Source organism: Artibeus jamaicensis, unplaced genomic scaffold (genome assembly GCF_021234435.1).
Source record: "Artibeus jamaicensis isolate MK-2021 breed Jamaican fruit bat unplaced genomic scaffold, CSHL_Jam_final scaffold_537, whole genome shotgun sequence".
NCBI lineage: Eukaryota > Metazoa > Chordata > Mammalia > Chiroptera > Phyllostomidae > Artibeus > Artibeus jamaicensis.
In genome coordinates, this window is record NW_026522047.1 from 441659 (window position 1) to 458553 (window position 16895).

The 16895-nt window shown below is 65.5% G+C and overlaps 1 protein-coding gene across 2 annotated transcripts in view; it reads right to left on the bottom strand.

Annotated features, from left to right (window-relative positions):
* The window catches only part of KCNQ1 (potassium voltage-gated channel subfamily Q member 1), a 237163-nt gene that overhangs the window by 192097 nt on the left and 28171 nt on the right, over nt 1-16895 (bottom strand). For both annotated transcript variants that reach the window (XM_053658159.1, XM_037156325.2), the window contains exon 2: nt 15504-15594. In XM_053658159.1, the coding sequence (XP_053514134.1) occupies nt 15504-15594 (91 nt within the window). The remainder of the gene's footprint in view (nt 1-15503; nt 15595-16895) is intronic.

Sequence of the window (16895 nt, forward strand, 5' to 3'; positions counted from 1 at the left end):
GCAAAGGACGGGACTCGCCAACACACTCTGCAAACAAAACAGAACCGGGGCACGAACCCAGCCCGGTTTCAAGGCTTCTTCGCAGCAAGGCCTCACTGACCGAGACAGGGTGGCGGGGGAGGTGCAGAAGCAGACCCAAGCTTGTGGTCAGCTGACTGCCATCCGAGGTGTCCAGTGAATTCCATGGGGAAAAGGGGCAGGGACCGCTGGGCAGCCACACACAGGAAGGGTGTGACCATGACCTAGACCCATCACCGTCTGTGGATCAGACCGAAACGGACCTCGGACCTGAGCGTGAAGCGTGAGCCCGTGAACCTTCTATGGAAAACACAGGGGGAATCTTTGTGACCTTGGAATAGGCAAATATTCTCCCAGAATGCAAAAGGCATGAATCTTAAAGAAAAAACACACCCGCGGCGCTCCGCAGGGGACTCTGGAGGCAACCATACATTGATATTTCTCTCCCATTCTTTCTCCTTCCCTTCCCCTCTATCAAAAAATAAATAAATAAAATAAATATTAAGAATTTAAAAAAAACAAAAAAAACCACACACACACCCTAAAAAACTGAGCACCATCAAAATGAAAAACCGCTGCTCTTTTGAAAGACGTCGTTCAGAACCAGCAAAGACGAGCCACAGACTGGGAGCAAGTCTGCGCAGAACAGAAATCTAATCGTCAGAATCGAGTGTGTAGACTCGTATCTAGAACACAAAACCAACTCTTCCCACTCGGCCGTGAGGCACACGGCCCGATTACTCTCGTGGGCAAAACCGCCGAACAGAGACTTTGGCAAAGGCGGCACCTCAAGGCGAGTGGGCAGGAAAGGGCGCGGTTCCAATGGCCGTGCTCTGCGGCCACGCGCCTGCAGCCAGGGTGTGCGACCGTCCCAATCCGGCGACCCTCTGGGCTGATGAGAACACAGAGCGACAGAAAGGATCGCACTCGGTGGCAAGGGCCGAGGAAGGGCGAGGACAGTGGGCCGGCCCCCACCCCCGGAGTCCACCCGGGAGAAAGGAGGACCCGAGACCCAGCCAGGCCGTGCCCGGAGGTCGGGCGGCTTTAATCCTAACAGCCCAGAACTGGAAGGGGCTCAAGGGCCCGTCAGCCTGTGAACAGATAAACAAACTGAGGCACATGTTATCCTCCCCAGTTAGACGTCCTGGACATGGGCCACGACACGGATGAAGCTCACGTGTGTTCTGCTAAGTGAGAGGAGCCAGACGCAGGCCCCGCAACACGGCCAGGTGCCGGAGCACGGGGGCGCCACCAGAGTGCTGGGTCTTGGCCGTGGTGGCATCCACGGCTGCCGGGACTCGCGGGAGTGCTCACCGGGGAGGAGACGGTTCTCAGCCCTGGCCAGGCGGCCGGGACAACTGGAGCGTTGTCTCCACACGCCCAGGCTGGGGGTTCGATCCCCAGTTGGAGCACATACCAGAGCCCACCTGTGAAGGCCTGAAGGAGCGCTATGACAAGCGGATGATTTTCTCCCCCCTCCCTCTCTCCACTCCCCACTCTGTCTAAAATCAATTTAAAACATTTTTTAACAGGAAACATTTCACGGATCAAAACTGAGGCCTCCATAAGGCCTTAAATCCAGAACAGAAATCGGAAAACCGGTGAAACCAACCAAAGGAATGTGTGAGTTGGTGAATCAGTTTTTAAAAGACAGGGTGACACAGGGCAGGGGGAGACACTCTGCATCGGGACCTGGTCTGGGGAGAGTTTTTCAACCCGGCCTGAGCGTGATCTGCCCCACGGCCCCGCACGGACGCCGGGCCTCTGACCCCAGGCCCGGGCCTCTGGGGTGGGGCGAAGCTCCGCGTTGTCTGGGGCTGGCCTGCTGGTCCCCTGCTCGCTCCCCGCAAGAGGCCCCCCCACAGGCCACTGCCGCCTGAGTGTGCCTTCCCCTGGGGCACTGAGGCAGCGTGCTGTCCCCCCACTTGCTGTCTGTGTCCCTGTCACATCTGTGGGCACACAGCAGGTGCTCTGGAAGCAGGTACGGGAGGGGCCCGAGGCCGGCTCGCAGCCAGACCTCCCGGCCGGGACCCAACGCCACGGCGGCGGCCCAGTCTGGGCTGAGCCCAGTGCCACGTGGCCAAGGGACCCGCTGAGGCTCCTTCTGAAGACTCCTGAGCAGCCCGATGCAGGAAGCTGGCTCCGGCAGCCCTAAGACTGGGTCCCCACCCCTGTACTTGACCTTGGGAGGCATTTCCCAGGCTCCCCGGGGCCCAGCCCCCAGCTCCTCCCTGCCCCCTGCCCCTCAGAGCAGGGAGTTTGCAGAGCTCTGCCCCTGCCGGGGCCTCTGAGTGCGTTGGCCTCTCCCACCCTCCATCCGACCCCCCGCATTTAACATGCCCCCCATGATCTGATGAGGGGCAGTGGGGTGCTGGAGAGGGCACCCCACACGGCAGAAATCCAACCATGCTACCACGGGCCCTTCCCCTGCAGAGACCCCCCCAGCCCTGTGACCACAAAGGTTCTGTCCCTGGTGGGGCCCTGCTGCTGGGGGTTGGTAGGGGGAGAGGGACAAGGTCCCCAAGAAGTAACAGCCGGTATGGAGGGATGAACCAGGGAGGATCAGACAGAGGGAGGCCACGCGGGGAAGCGGAGGCTGGTGGGGCTGCTGTTCACAGACCCCTGCACCCCTGCTGGGTGCGGGGGTGCAGGGACACAGACCCCGGGCTGGGACGGGACCTGCCGTGGCTGCGGTTGGCCTCCCTCGGGGCCCGGCTCCCTGGAGACCCCGGCCCCCTCCCCGTCCCAGCCGCCCCGACACCGTGGGTTTCTCCTGACTCTTTCCACATGTGCTGAGCACATGCCTGCTCAGGGGCTCAGTAGGCGTGGCCCCCCTGCCAGGGACAGTCCCTGCACCCCAAAATATCGGCAGACTCAGTCCGTCACTGTCACGTGGAGACCCAGTCACCTGCTTAGCGAGGCCACCGCCACCCCCCTGGGGCAGGTGTGGCCCTCCCCCCACACCGGTGACCCAGCTTCCCGGGCGACACAGGGTCCGAGGCTCGCAGAAGGGGAAGATGGGAAAAGCCCAGTGTCCGTGGGCGGCACCCTCGGGCTGGACGGTGACGCTAAGTGAGCAGACAGCAAGGACCCGGGAGACACCGAAAGGTGTGCAAGTGACAGAGCAAACCACACCCCTCGCTCATCGCCCGAGCAGCCGGAAGGAAAGAGAGCCCCCACCCCATGGAAAACCTGCCCGTGTGGTGGCGGCAACACGCACAGAGCTCCGGACGCCCGGACGGACCAGGACACCAGGCCTGTGCACGGGGACAGGGTGTCTCCATGGGGCCCGAGGTCAGGCTGGGCTGTGCCTCCCCCGAGAAGCGCCTTCGCCCACGAAGACACAGGCGGGTGGAAAGTGGCGAAGGGAGGCAGACGCGGGGCCCACACTGTGAGGACGGAGCCGGGAGTCGTGCTAACGTGCAGCAAAGCGGACCTCAGAGCAAAGGGCTAGAGAGAGCAGCACACACCAAACAGGCAGCTTCGCAGCCACGAAAGGGCCAGTCTGTGCAGACGGCCCGGCAGCCCCAAACGGCAGCGCAGCCGAGCGCGAAGCTTCTAAATGCATCAGGCGAAAACTGCCGGAACCCGAAGAGGTGGAGCCACAGCCGTCGCGGGGGGGCTGGTGCCCCATCGGACGGACGGGCAGTCGGGGACTCTCCCTCCAACGGCCAGCGCACACCCCCAGCTTCCCGGTCCCCACAGGGTGTCTGAGGGGCTGGGCCACAGACATAGGTCTCAGTGCGTCTCAAAAGACCCCAATCCCATCGATCGTTTTCTCCGACCTGGAGTGAATGAAGGTGGAAATCAGTAACGGACGGTACCTTGAAAATCCCGACTGTTCGGAAAATAACACACTTCTCAACGGCCCACATGTCACAGGAGACTTTTTTAAAACAAATTAGAAAATGTTTTGAATAAAACAAAAGTCACGCAATCCGTCAATATCTGTGGGGAGCAGGAAAGGGGTGTCCATGAAGAGGGGTGCCCCGCTGAACCCCAGAATCCCAAGGAGGAGGACTCCGGTCAGCGACCTCCGCTTCCCCCTTTGGAAACCAGGGAGGGGCGGGCAAACTCGAACCCGGTGCGCGGGCTGTGGAACCACGGCCCGAGCAGAAATCGATGAAATCCCCCCAGAAAAGCGCCGTGAGCACGAACCCCGAGTGTGTCCCCTGATGTCAGTGAGGCCACCAAAATTCTGGCCACTCAGACCGTGACAGAGGAAGGGGACCCAACTCCCCATATCGGGGACGAGCGGACAGGCACTGCCTGCCCTCCACACGTGTTCGAGGGGCAAGACACGCAGACAACTTCATGCCAACACACGTGACGCCGTAGGGGAAAGGAACGATTCCTCCAAACAGACGGAGCACCGGGCTCGCTGGGAAGAGAGGGCTCCACGGAGCACTGCGTGTGCCCGAGACCCGGTCAGCACACTCGTCACACAGGCCCGGGGCTGCGGAGCGTGGAGGGTGCCCCGCCACGGCGGGGAGGAGAGGAGGCCAGTTCTGCGCCAGCTCTCCCCGCACCCGGGGAGGGAACGCACCCTGGCGTGGCTGCGGTCCCGAACCCGAAGCACGAGGAAACCAGTGACAGCGTCTCCCACCGCGTCCGAGGAAACAGGGCCCAGGAAGGACCGGGCGAGGGCCACTGGGGACGCAGGCTGAGCTGGGAATCCCGTCGGTGCCTGGCATCGGGTTAAGAGACTGAGGAAGAGAAAGCAGCACGGTCATCTCGAGAGACACAGAAAAGCCTTTGACAAAATGCAACATCCATTCCTGCCCGAGGAGAATCCACTCTAAGCATCAGTACCAGAAGGGAAGGTCCTCAACCTACGTCGACGGAAACCGGCTGACAGCACCGCTGACCGTGAGGGACTCGGCGTCTCTCTCCTGGGACCGGCAAGGGCGCTGCCACTTCCACCCCCAGGAAGTGTTGCGGTAGAGACACTGGCCAGCGCCATCGGGCAGGAAAAAGTAAAAGCAGGCGCCGGATCGGGCACAAAGAGGTGACGTTGCCGGTGTACGCAGACGTGACCGTCACTGTAAAAACACCGAGTCAGCCCCCTGAAGACGCGGCTGGAACCACGAAGGGAGTTGAGAAGTTTCCGGAGATAAGAGAAGCCCATTGGAGTAATCGCAGCCCTAAATACTAGCACTGAAGGATCAGAAATCAAAATTAACCAAGAAATACCGTGAACAGCATAAAAGTATCAACCAGGCACCTGACAAAAATGGTGCAAGACCTCCTTCCCCTGAGCACCGCCAAGTCCCTGGCAGAAACCGCGTGCTCGCAGGTTCAAGCGTGGGTGTGGGTCAGTGGGGACCCCCCACTCGATCCCTGAGTCCAGTAGGTTCCAAACAGACGCCACCAGCCTCCTCTGTGAAGACGGAGCAGCCGCGTCTGCAGCTGACACACGGACGCCAAGGGCCTGGACTCAGCGAAGCCACTTGGAGGATGGAGCGGACAAGTCACCGGAACTCGGTCCGGGAATTCTCACAGAGCTGCGGCGACCGCGGCGGTGTGGTGTCGGCAGACGGACAGGCAGGCAGACAACGGGCCCACGTGCTCCTGACGAAGGAGTGGCAGCGGGTCGACGGGCAAAGGGCGCTCTTTCCGACATGCGGCGCCGGAACCGCTGGACACTTACATTCAAAAAACCCACAATCCTCAGTCAATGGACAGAAGACAACCGGGGCCGAGCAGCACGGGAGTGGACGGACAGGCCGGGGAGGCCTCCGCGGGGGACCCTGACGCGGCCCTCGAGGAGAGGGGCGCCCACCGCAGCCGGGCGGGCCCCGATGCCGGTGCGGAGCGTGTCCATTCAGAGAACACGGCCACACGCAGCCCCGTCTGTCCTGATGGAAACGGGACAGTCCGCTGGGGACAGGATGCACCTCAGTGAAGAGGGGTCACAAGGCCTCCGGAGGCTGCCAGAGCCCCCGCGCCCCTCGGCGGCCCCTCGATTCGAGCTCACCACAGGGGCTCCCCGAACACTGGAGACATGCGCGGTTTTCAGCGGCTCCCCAGGACGGGGCCACCTCCCCAAGGCCCAGGGCTCCCCAGCCGTGTAACAGGTGTGCCTTCACTTAACCGAAAGTCACCTTGAACCTGAGATGACGAGAGACCTGGAGCAGGAGGCGGGTGTTCGGGGGGAAAGTGGAGAGGACCCCTACAGGGCATCAAGCCTTGCTCTGTGCACCCTGGAAGCAGCGAGGTCCCGGGGCTGGTGGCGCAGCTCCGGCTTCCGCGGGGACCCCGGCCCCGGACTGAATGTCCCAGCGGAGCACCGCTCGTCCCTCACCGGCCTGGAGCTCCTGGGCCAAACCCGCAGGCATGTACCCGACACGGGTGGGCATCTGAGTGTGCACACGTGTGAGCATGGCCACACGCGTGCTTGTGCATCTCCGTGTGCCCCTGTGTGCACCTGCCTCTCACGTATACACCAGTGGACCTGCTGCTGCCACCACCCTTGACCTTGGCAGAGTCGGGGACACGGCACTGCCGGCCACAGCCATCCCGGTCTGCTCTGTGGCACAGGGGACTTTCGGTGACCCAACGGCAGCCGTGTCCACTTTAAAATACAGAGATGACACCTCCTGCCGTGAGCCCGGGACTGGGGCCTCTGCCTCGCAGCCACCACCCAAGGGGACGCCCTTTCTGACTGTCCAGATGCCCGGCAGGGTCAGCCCTTGCCCCAGAGACTGGCGCATTTGGGGAGGGGACTGCTGCCCCCAATTCTCGTGCCTCTAATGACGTGACAGGCCCCCTGGTTTTCCTCTGAGAAGACATGTGGAGGCCTCTCCAGCCCGTCTGGGCTCCATGGGGCACAGGTGTCCCTGATGGGCAGGGTTCTGGGCGCCCTGGGCTGGACCCGGGTCAGAGGCATCGCCCGCCCAGTTCCTGAGCCCTGGGGGCCACTCTGTCCCACAGCTTCCTGACGGGGAGCCCACAGCAGCCGTGCAGGAGTCACCGTGCCCCGGCTCTGAGGCCAGGGGGCACGGGGGGCGGCCCCTCGACCCGCACGGCTGCCCTGAGCCCTTCCTCCCGCCTGCATGGCCACACCGGGGACACACTTCAGTGGCCGCCCAGGGCCTCGGGCTCATCCTGTGTGACCTGGGAGGCAGGGACCATGACCCGTCTGAAGGAAGGCCCGGTGGTCATTCTGGCACCTGCACGGCCCCCGGCCCCCGCCGTGGACCAGCTCCTTGGGTCGCCCACTGGTTGGGGCCAGGACAGCTGGCCACCCACGCTGCACCCCACGGCTCATCCCGTCACCCCCACTGACAGCCCCTCGTGGTACTTGGTTCCAGCTGGCCGGGGTCAGAGGTGAAAAGAGGCCCTGAAAACCCCGGCCGCCCACTCCCCTGGGCTGGGACCCCCGAATGTGGCACTAGTGCTCGGCTTCCTGGCCCCTGGGCAGGGCCACTCTGACCCCGTGGAGCCCCCCGTGGAGGGGCCCCCACCCTGCCCGACTTCCATTCTGCCTCCAGCAGGGGAGGAGGAGAACACGGGGCCTGGCCCAGGGCTGCCCGGCGCCCCGGCCTCCCTTCTAGGCACGCGCCCTCCAGTCCCAGAGCAGAGCGTCACAGAGGGGACAGCCCGAAACCTCCTGTCCCCACCGTGTCCCCTTCTAGAAGGGCAGCTGGGCCCCCCGTGCCTGCTCCCTGCCAGCTGAGGCCGGGGGCCAAGCCGAGCAGAGGCAGCCATGGGCCCCACCACGCCCGCACCCCAACCCGGCGGCTCCGTCTCTGGTTACTGACCTGGAGCTGAACCATCACAGTTTCTGAAAACAGGGGAAAAAGAGGGGGAGCCAGGGGAAGGGGTGGGGAATGAGACCACCCGTGTAGACACCTGGCTGTGCCACGGAGACCTGGAAACCGCGCACACCTGTGGGCCAGGACGGGCTGGGGTGGGTGGCCCCACGGGGGAGGCGGCCCCCGAGCTCCTGCCCGGCAGGGGACAAGGGGGGACGGTCCCCAGGGCAGAGGGGCTGCCTTGGGACGGAAGCGGGGGCCCCCTCGGCCCTCACCTCGCGTTGCGCGGTTTTACCGCTTGCAAACAGGGAACTCTGTGGAAATGAACGGGCCCGGACTCTGGTCCCGGGTGGCCGTGCCCTGCTAGTCTCAGGGCCCCGGGACCTCCGCTGGCCATTGTGACATCTCCCCAGGACGCACAGACCCAACACCACGCATGTGCTGAGGGCCGCTTCCCCTCTTTCTTCAGGAGGCTGAGTTGAAAGCCTGAGGGTCTGGGGAGCACCTGTGGGGTGAAGGAGAGGGAGAACTGGCACCCCGCTTCCCAGGCAGGGGCCAGGCGGACGTGCGCGGCGGGCTGAGTCCCCTCCTCGGTGCCGGGTGGGGCCGGCTGTCCCCCCCACGGGCCCCGAGGACACTGCCTGCTGGCCAGGACCGTCCACCTGACTCTCCAGTCACACAGGATCGGGTTACATGTTTTTCAGGAAAGTTTGAAACATTTTCCACAGTTCCCTCTCGCTCCCGCCCACCCCCCTTTTTCTCGCTCTGAGCGGACTTGATCGATACGACAATTCTGGCACAGATAACGTGGGGCCTGCCGTGGGCTTCACAGAGCGTCTTTGTTACAGCGGCGCGTCCCCAGGGCCCCCCCAGCCCCAGGGCCCGGTGGCCCCGGGAAGGTTCTGGTTACAGCCGTTTTCACGGCTCGCTCTCCGCTCGGCGCGGACCCTGCACAAAGGAACGTCAGCTGTCCCTCCACAGCAGCTGCTCCGGGCCAGGAACGCAGCCCTGCTCCCCCCGCTCGCTGGTCGGGGGGCCGGAGGGGGCATCAGCTCTGTCCTTGGTGGGGCGCGTCCTGCCACTGCCTGGGACCCCACAGAGGTCCTCGTGAGCCTCGAGCCCATGGCCCGGTCGGCTGGGGACACCCTTGGTGGCCAGAAAAGTGACCACTTTCCTCGGTGGGGACAGGGGCCACTAGCCCCTGAGGCCCAGAGAGAGACCGGGCTGGAAGGCCAAGATGGCAGAAACCGTGACCAGGGCAGACAGTGTGAACACCGGGGCGGCCATGACACGGGACCGCGGGGCAGAGCGCTCCTCGGTGTCCGGGCCTGGGAGCCCAGTGCAGTGAGCGGGGGCGTGGGATCAGGGTCCCCACTTTGAGGGCTTAGGAGGGGGCTCAGGCTGTGTCCACAGAACCACCAGGGCGGGTGGGGGCGTCTCACGAGTGGGCCAGGCTGTCTGCAGGGCAGCAGAGTCGTCCCGGGAGCCGCTCCACCTCTGTTCGCAGGCACACGCGGGGCTGTGGGGCTGCCTGCGTCTCCCCCTCCCGCCCAGCTTGGGTGCACGGCCCCACCAGACATGCACGTCCACCCCGCACCTCCCGGTCCCGGAGGCGAGTCCCTCCACCCTGTTCTCCTCTGTTCGGCGCCCGGCAGGGCCTCGGGCCAAGGAGGGTAAGACGCTCCTGGTGCCCCACAGGCAGAGCCCCGAGGCCCTGCGTGCTCCCCACCCACCCGCCCACCCCTCCTCCACAGGCTACCGGCAGGTGGGCTGCCAGGGTTCGCGGCTCTTTAGCTTTTTGGGTTTCTGCCCCAACTGCCGGGCTCCGGTCTGCACGTGGGAAGCTGGCTGCCACGTGGAGGGCCAGCCCAGCTATGACCCAGCGGAACACGGTGTGTGCGTACGCTCAGTGTGCTGAGACTTCCAGCTCCCGGGCGTGGGGGCCAGCGTATGCGCGGAGGCGGGTGTTGGAGGCCGCCTGGGGGGTGGCTCCCGTGTGCCGGGGGTGGGGGTCTTCCCAGAACACCCTGGGGGCCCGAGGTGGCCGCAGGGGGTGCCACGAGGGAAAGCGTCACGGGGCAGCTGGGACGTGGAGAAGTTCACTGAGCCGAGGAGAAGGCAGGGCGATCCCCCCCCAACAAGAGGCCACAGAGAAAATAAGACCCTGGGGTTTCCTCATGAAAAACTGGGGCCGCGTGGGTGCCCTGACCTTGGGCGGGAGCAACCGGCGCTCTGTCTCCCCCCTTCCGGGGGAGCACGGCAGAGGGTGTGGCCGCTGCTGGCCCCTGAGCTCAGCACAGGGCCCCCCCTGGCATGTGAGGGTGTGGGCGCCCGCAGGTCTGCAGGGGCCTGCTGAGCCGGAGCCTGGGTGGGGCCGAGCACAGAGCCGGACCTTGCTCCTCAGAAATGGGGACCCACGTGGGGCCGTAGAGGGGGCACGGAGTCCTCATTTTGCAGCTGAGAAGCGGGGCCCAGAGACCCGGAGGGTGTCCCTCTGTGCTGGGAGGGGGGCACCCAGCTGGCGGGAAGGCCCGTCACCACGGCTGCGGCTGAGGGAGCCTCGGCGGCGAGGGAGGAAGCCACCACACTGACGTCACCCCCCAGGCCTCCGGGCCTCGGCTCAGGGGGTTGCAGCCGCAGGAACAGCCCGCCAGAGCCACAGTTACCTGCCTCTGACCGTGCCCTGGGGCCTGTCTCTTTGTGTGGGACGTGAACAACACTGAGAGCCGAGAGCTGCCATTCAGAGACAGAAAGCAGCCTCTTGCCCGCCCGGCTGGGGAGGGTCTTTGTGTTGAAAGTGGGGGGATTCTGGCCCAGCACCAGTTTCAGGGGGACAGGGGAGAGCCCCCAAACCCAGAACTCCTTTCACAAGGCACACCCAGAAACTCAGGCACAAAGTGTGGACACACACACACGTGCACAGGCAGGCTCACACGCACACACATGTATGTGTGCGGGGGGGGCTTTCTCTGGGTACAGGGACCCTGCAGCAGCCCCTGCAGCAGCCCCCCCCGGCAGCCCCAGAAGGGGCCCTCTTCCCTGGGAAAAGCACAAACAAAGCCTGGACGGTGGACGTGCCTGCTCACAGGCCCCGGGCAGACCCCACCGCTGAGATGAGATTCCAGCAAAATGGCTTTTTCAGGCCCCCAAATATCCCTGCTTCAGCAGAACGCTTAATCCTCCACGGCCGCCTGGGGCTTCCTCGCCCCGGCCGAGATAACAGCCTTCTGGCACCAGAAAGCAGAGCCTCGGAAAAAAAGAGGAAGAAATATGGGCTCTCTGGGAAAACACAGCTCGGAGTGAATTTTTCTCCTCCATCGAAGCCTCGTGCTGCTCTTGGAGGCCCTGCACACAGCCCACCCTCGGCCCCTTCTGGCTCCGGGGCTGTGGCCGGGCTCCCGCGCCCTGGGCCCCCGGCCAGCAGCGCCCCCATTTCCCTGACAACAGCGCCACCTGCTGTCCTGCGGCCCAGCAGGCTCTGTGTCCTGGACTGTGGGGGCTGCAAACCCCACTCCCTCGCAGCTCTCTCCCCACCCTGTCCGCAGCCTCTGCCTGGGGTCTGTACCCTCCCCACCCCCACAGACGGACGCCTCCCCAGATCCCACCTGTACCAAGAGCCCCGGCGCCCACCCTGGAGGCTGTGGGGTGGGGAGGCCCTGCCGGTCCCGGGACCCTGCCGGTCCGAGCCCCCTCCCAAAACTGCTTCACATCTTCCTACCCTTCCGTTAGCAGGGTGTCCCCTCCTCTGGGAAGTCCTCAGCACCCCTGAGACGCATCTCACCCCCAGGCCCCCTTCCCCTCACGCCTCCTTCCCAGCGGTCCTGACATAATTCACATCTGCCCCGCCCCCTGGGGTGGGCTCATGGCTGCCCCGTCTCCACCGTTCCCCCCCAGTGTCCCCCCAGCCCCTCAGCCATGACCCCCCAGCCAGACACCGCCAACTTGAGAGCTGGGCGAGCCTTGGACACCCAGTGAGACCTCTGGAGGGTGTATTTGAGAACATCCTGCCCACCACCCCCATTTTACAAGGTGGGGAACCAAGGCCTGGGAGCCTACAGCGACTTGGGGTGTGCGGTGGGGGCAGCTCTAGGCGTGGGGACTCCAAGGAGGGGGCTCCAGCCCCAGGGAGCCCCATGCTGGGCGGGCGGGTGAGCCCGGCCCGGCCTGCCTCTCGAAGAGCGGTGTGGAGCCGGGGACCGAGCCCACCCAGAGCCCTGGCTCACGCTGGGCAGAGAGGATGGGGGGCGAGGGGAGGGAAGGACGGGGACCCCGCAGAGGGCAGGTCGGGCGGGGTGGGGGTGCTGCGGCAGGGACAGCCAGGCTGGGCCAGGAACTGGCCGGGGAGCCGGTCCTGTAACATGCCAGAGAGCAGATGAAGGCCCGAGGCAGCGAGGAGTGTCGGGGTCAGCGAGAGTGCACCCAAGGGGAGGGCGGACGTGGGGGCCCCGGGGGCCCAGGGAGGCCAAGTCTATGCTGAGTGCCACAGGGAGCTTCTGGAACGTTCAGACGTTTAACAGCAAGCCCCCTCCCCAGGAGGTGGCTGCTGCGTGGGGTGGCTGGCTGGTGGGACGAGGGTGGCCAGGGGCGGGTGGCCAGGAGGGGGCGGGCAGGGGAACATGGGGGACAAGGGAGGCAGCCCCACGTGTCTGCCCTCAGAGGGGGGACAGGCAGGTGGGGCCGCGGTGGGAACGGGCTCTGTGCTTTGTGCACACCCGACCCACATCCCAGGGAGAGAGGGTGTAGGGCACACCGCCCTCCCCGGTGCTGGATCCCCATCCTCCGCTGGGGGGCAGTGCACCCACAGTTCACAGATCGGCCACCAGGTGGCAGGCGTGCCTCAGAAATGTCACACAGGAGCCTTCAGCCCCCTTCCCCTGCTCCGGCAGCTAGGTGCCCTGAGATTGGACAGTGAGCTCTCTCTGAATGGGAGAAGCCCCGTCTGGTGAGGGTGGTGCTCTTCCCCAGCCCGGAAGGGCAGGGAGGGAGGTCCCAAGGCCCCAGGGCTGTCTCAGGGTGACCCCTAGCCCCTTGGTGAGATTTCCAGGCAGATATTGCATGTGAAGGTGCCAGGGCGTGGCGGGGACCGTACATGTCTGTGGTCTCAGCCACCTGGCACGCTGGGGTTTTGCCACGGCTACCTCAGGAAACCTAAACAGGGCTGAGAGGCCGACCTGGAGCTGGTCACAGGTCCCCATCCCCTGCCAGGCCTGGGGCCCACAGCGCCGGCGCGCAGTGGGAGGGCAGACATGAGCCTGTGCCCAGCAGACCCAGCAGGTCTCCCTGGCCCCTTCTGGCCTCAGTTTCCACCTGGATCAATGACTCAGTCGTCTCCGCTGGGAGGGCAGAACCTGAGGGGCAGCTCGCGGGGCAGACGTGCCGTGTGGGGTCCAGGCCGGGGGGGCCCCCGTCGCCGTGATGACCCCAAGCACCAGGGACACCCGCTCTTTTCTGGCTTTCCTCACCCAGCTCCTCCCCTGGGGTCGGGCAGGGGGTGGGAGGCCGTTCCTACCTGGGAGCAGACACAGGACCCCTGAGGGCACCTGGGCCCCCGATGCCAGTGGCTTTGCCCCTGCCCACCACTCGCCTGCCGGGTGGACAGAACCACCACCAAGCACAGGGAGCTGCGGCCCCAGGGCCTCCACACAGACCGGGTTGCCCCCGCGGGTCCCCAGGAACAGGGGACAATGCGGACGCAGCAGGGCCACGTGGCCCCTAAACGCTGTCCCCCTCACTGGCACGGTGGTTGACCTGCACTCGTGTGAGCAACATGACCTCACATAGGACAGTAAAACCCAGACACCAGGACCTGGGGGTGGGAGCTCCTCCCTGAAAAGAAGAGGGGCTCAACCCGAAAAGTGGTTGATGTGGGGACTGCCCCCCCAAGGAGGCAGAAAAGACACGAATCAGCCCCTCATGTGGGACCCAGGACCTCTGCGCCCCAGGGCTGGCACCAGCCTTCAAGGGAGGCCGGGGAGCTCAGGCCCCACGAAGCCGGGCAATGGCCGAGCCCGAGTCCCCCGCACCCAGCGGGCTCACGGCACCGCATGCACCCCCGCCTGCTCCGAGGCCCCAGAAAGCACCCGAGACCAGAGGGAAAACTGCTGCAGACGGGGGTAGGCCCAGTGACAAAGTCAGCGGCACTCACGGACACCAAAAACCAACGCCAGGAAGCACAGTGGCAGGAGACCCCCATGTGACGGCAGGCCACTGGCAGACGTGAGCTCCTCGGCCGCTGCCCAGAGCCGGAGCTACGGAGTCGCCAGCCAGGGACGGGGCCCACACCACTCAGGCGTCCGCCTCCCCCAGTCCACTCATCCGACGCCATCCACGGTCCCTCCAAGAGCCAGACACGTTGGGTGTGGTGTCCCCTGGGAAGAGCCAGCCAGTGAGACTCGGAGTCTCCAAAAGAGGAGCCAGGTAGGAAGGGCACCGAATCACACGAAAGGTAAAAATGGTTTCAGCACACATGTCACTGAGGCAGGTGGTCCTGGGACACAAAGTCACTCAAACCAGTGGCCAGGAGCAGGGACCCCAAAGCACAACACTGTCACCTGGACTCATGGTTGATGGTGAAAGCCCTGTCTCATGCCAGGGGCCTGGGGTGGCCGGGAGACCGGGGGACTCATGAGGGGGCTGTTTTGAGCGCCACCACCGATCTAAGGCCCCCAGAGGAACCTGCGCAGGTGCCAGGAGACGTCAGCTGAACCCCTCCCAGCCTCCCAGGCGGGGACTGGCCCTGACCCGGCCTTCTCTGGGAGCGCGGAGGGGTAGACGAGGCCACTGTGTGCAGAGCCCACTGAGCAGGTCGCCAGGCCGGGCAGCCCTGATGTGCCCGGTGCCGAGCCACCAGCTGGCCGGACCGTGGGGCTGGGGGTGGGCAGGTGGGGTGTTGGGTGGGGGGCGCACAGCCACACATGAGAGCCCACCACACGCACCAGACACTGGCGCGGCTGGCTGTCATCATTCAGGGGGCCATCTAGCGGCGTGGCCAGCCCCACACCCCACACCCCACCTTCTGGGCGGCCTTGCAGCTGGGGGCACGTGCGGGGGTCCCCTCTGTGAGGTCGCATGTTCCTGGCACCTGGCTCGGCGTGACCCGTGACGCGATTCACTCTGGCTGCAGACTCCTGGCTCAGCCAGGCTGGCCCAGGGTCCCGGGCCGTCCCGGGTGCTGTCCGAGGGGCTCACAGCTGGCTGGGCAGGGCGGGGCTTCCAGGTGAGAGGTCCAGGGACCCAGACATGAGGGTGAGGGCCTCACAGGGCAGTGGATGGGGTGGTCCAGGTTTGGGGTGGGGGGCGCATGGGACCGGAACCACTGCAGGGTCTGTGTGCCAGCCTCGGCCCAGGTCAGGAGTCTCCCAGACCTGAGGCCAAAGCGATGGCTTAGGCAAGTCCCTGCCGACCACAGCCCAGCTCCTCCTGCCCACGTCCTCCTGTCCTTCCTTTCTGGCCCAGCTCAGAGGCCCCCTCCTCCAGGCAGCCCTCCCAGACGACCAGCCTCAGGCTGCTCTCCTGCCCCCGGCCTCCTAATCCAATGGTCACATCCTGGCAAGTCCCAGAGCTGGGGGTGGAGGGTCCTCACACCTCCAGTCCACGGCGTCAAGACGAGCCCATGGCTGCTGGCCACGGCTGGCCAGCAGGCAGGGGAGCCAGGAGCAGCAGTCCACGCCCCAGTCCACGCCACATTCCCCAGAAGGCCTGGGCCCCAGGGCGGCCGTCCGTACGTACCATCCAAAAGAGGGTCCCTGTGGCCAGGGCGGCATACTGCTCGATGGTGGACAGCACACTGAAGATGAGGCAGACCAGGACGATGAGGAAGCTGCAAGACAGGGGGACATGCGGTCAGCCCCTCGGCCGGCTGGCCCTTCCCCGACAGGCCCCCCGGCCCCAGCTCCGCCGCCCAGCAGCTAGTGCATCGGGCACGGCCACACGCCGGGAGGGGCTGACCGTGCCTCTGCACTGACCACCAGTCAGTCACGGCGTGAGGCCACGTGTGTGGGGCTCCATTTACGTGCCGTGTCCAGGTGGGGACACCCCAGGGACAGACGGCAGACTGGCGGTGGTCACCGGGGCCCATGGGCACCGGCTCTCCTCTTGTGGTGATGAACGTTCTGAGCTTCCAGGGCGGTGACCGCCCCGCTCCGGAGCTGCCCTGAGGATCAGCCGCCAGGGAGCCAGCGGGCCTGGGAGGCGTCCACGGAGGGGAGGCCCAGTGTTGGCGGGGAGGCCCAGTGTTGGCTGGCAGCCCCTGGAGGTCCTGGGTGGCCCCTACCTCAGTTGCCCTGGCACAAGCCAGAGCCCACGGCTGCTTCCTCGGGGACGATGGCCCGCCAGACACAGGGCAGGAACGGAAGCCCGGGACGCCCTAGGCCAGGGACCAGCAGCACCTTGTGCCCCTGCCGTCAGCCTGGGGGCTGCCTCTGTCCCTCTGGGGGCCACAGGACGTGCCCTGGGACCAGCTGCCATCACCGTGTCCCCCCCAAGAGCACCTCACAGACAGCAGCGGGTCCCTGAGGGGCACAGCACGAAAACCTCTGAGGGCTGTCACAGACCGAAAGACGGACTCCCTGCTCGTGCGAGGCCACCAAGGCCAAACCAGGGAGGGGACTGTCGTCCAGGCGGGCGTGGGGCTGTGGTGGGGCCTGAGGAGGGGACGGGAAGGGCTGCATAGCCAGTCCCCTCCCTGACCTCTGACTCTCCCCCTGGAGACACCTGAGACGACAGCGAGGGCCAGGGCTGGTCCGGGGTGACCTTTGGTGTCCGGGTCCCTTGCATGCCGTCCCTGTGAGGCCCCTTTGCCGTGAAAGGTCACCAGTCTGAGGTTCAGGGACTAGGACGTGACCGCCTCTGGGTCACCTGCAGCTACCACCTTCTCAGCACACTGGTCCCACCCCCCAGTGCCGCATCCCACGCCCCACAGCCCTGTCCCCAAGCCTCACACCCCACACCAAGGACGGTGAGGCCCAAGGAATGGGCTGGCTTGGCACAGGTCTGCGGGGGCTGCTGCCCAGGCCGACCCCACCCGGGGCCACACGTGGAAACCTCCCAGTCCTCTGTCCCCGCCCCCGGGGCGCAGGCGGGCAGGGGCAGGCCACAGCCTCCACACTCGGCTCCTCGGCG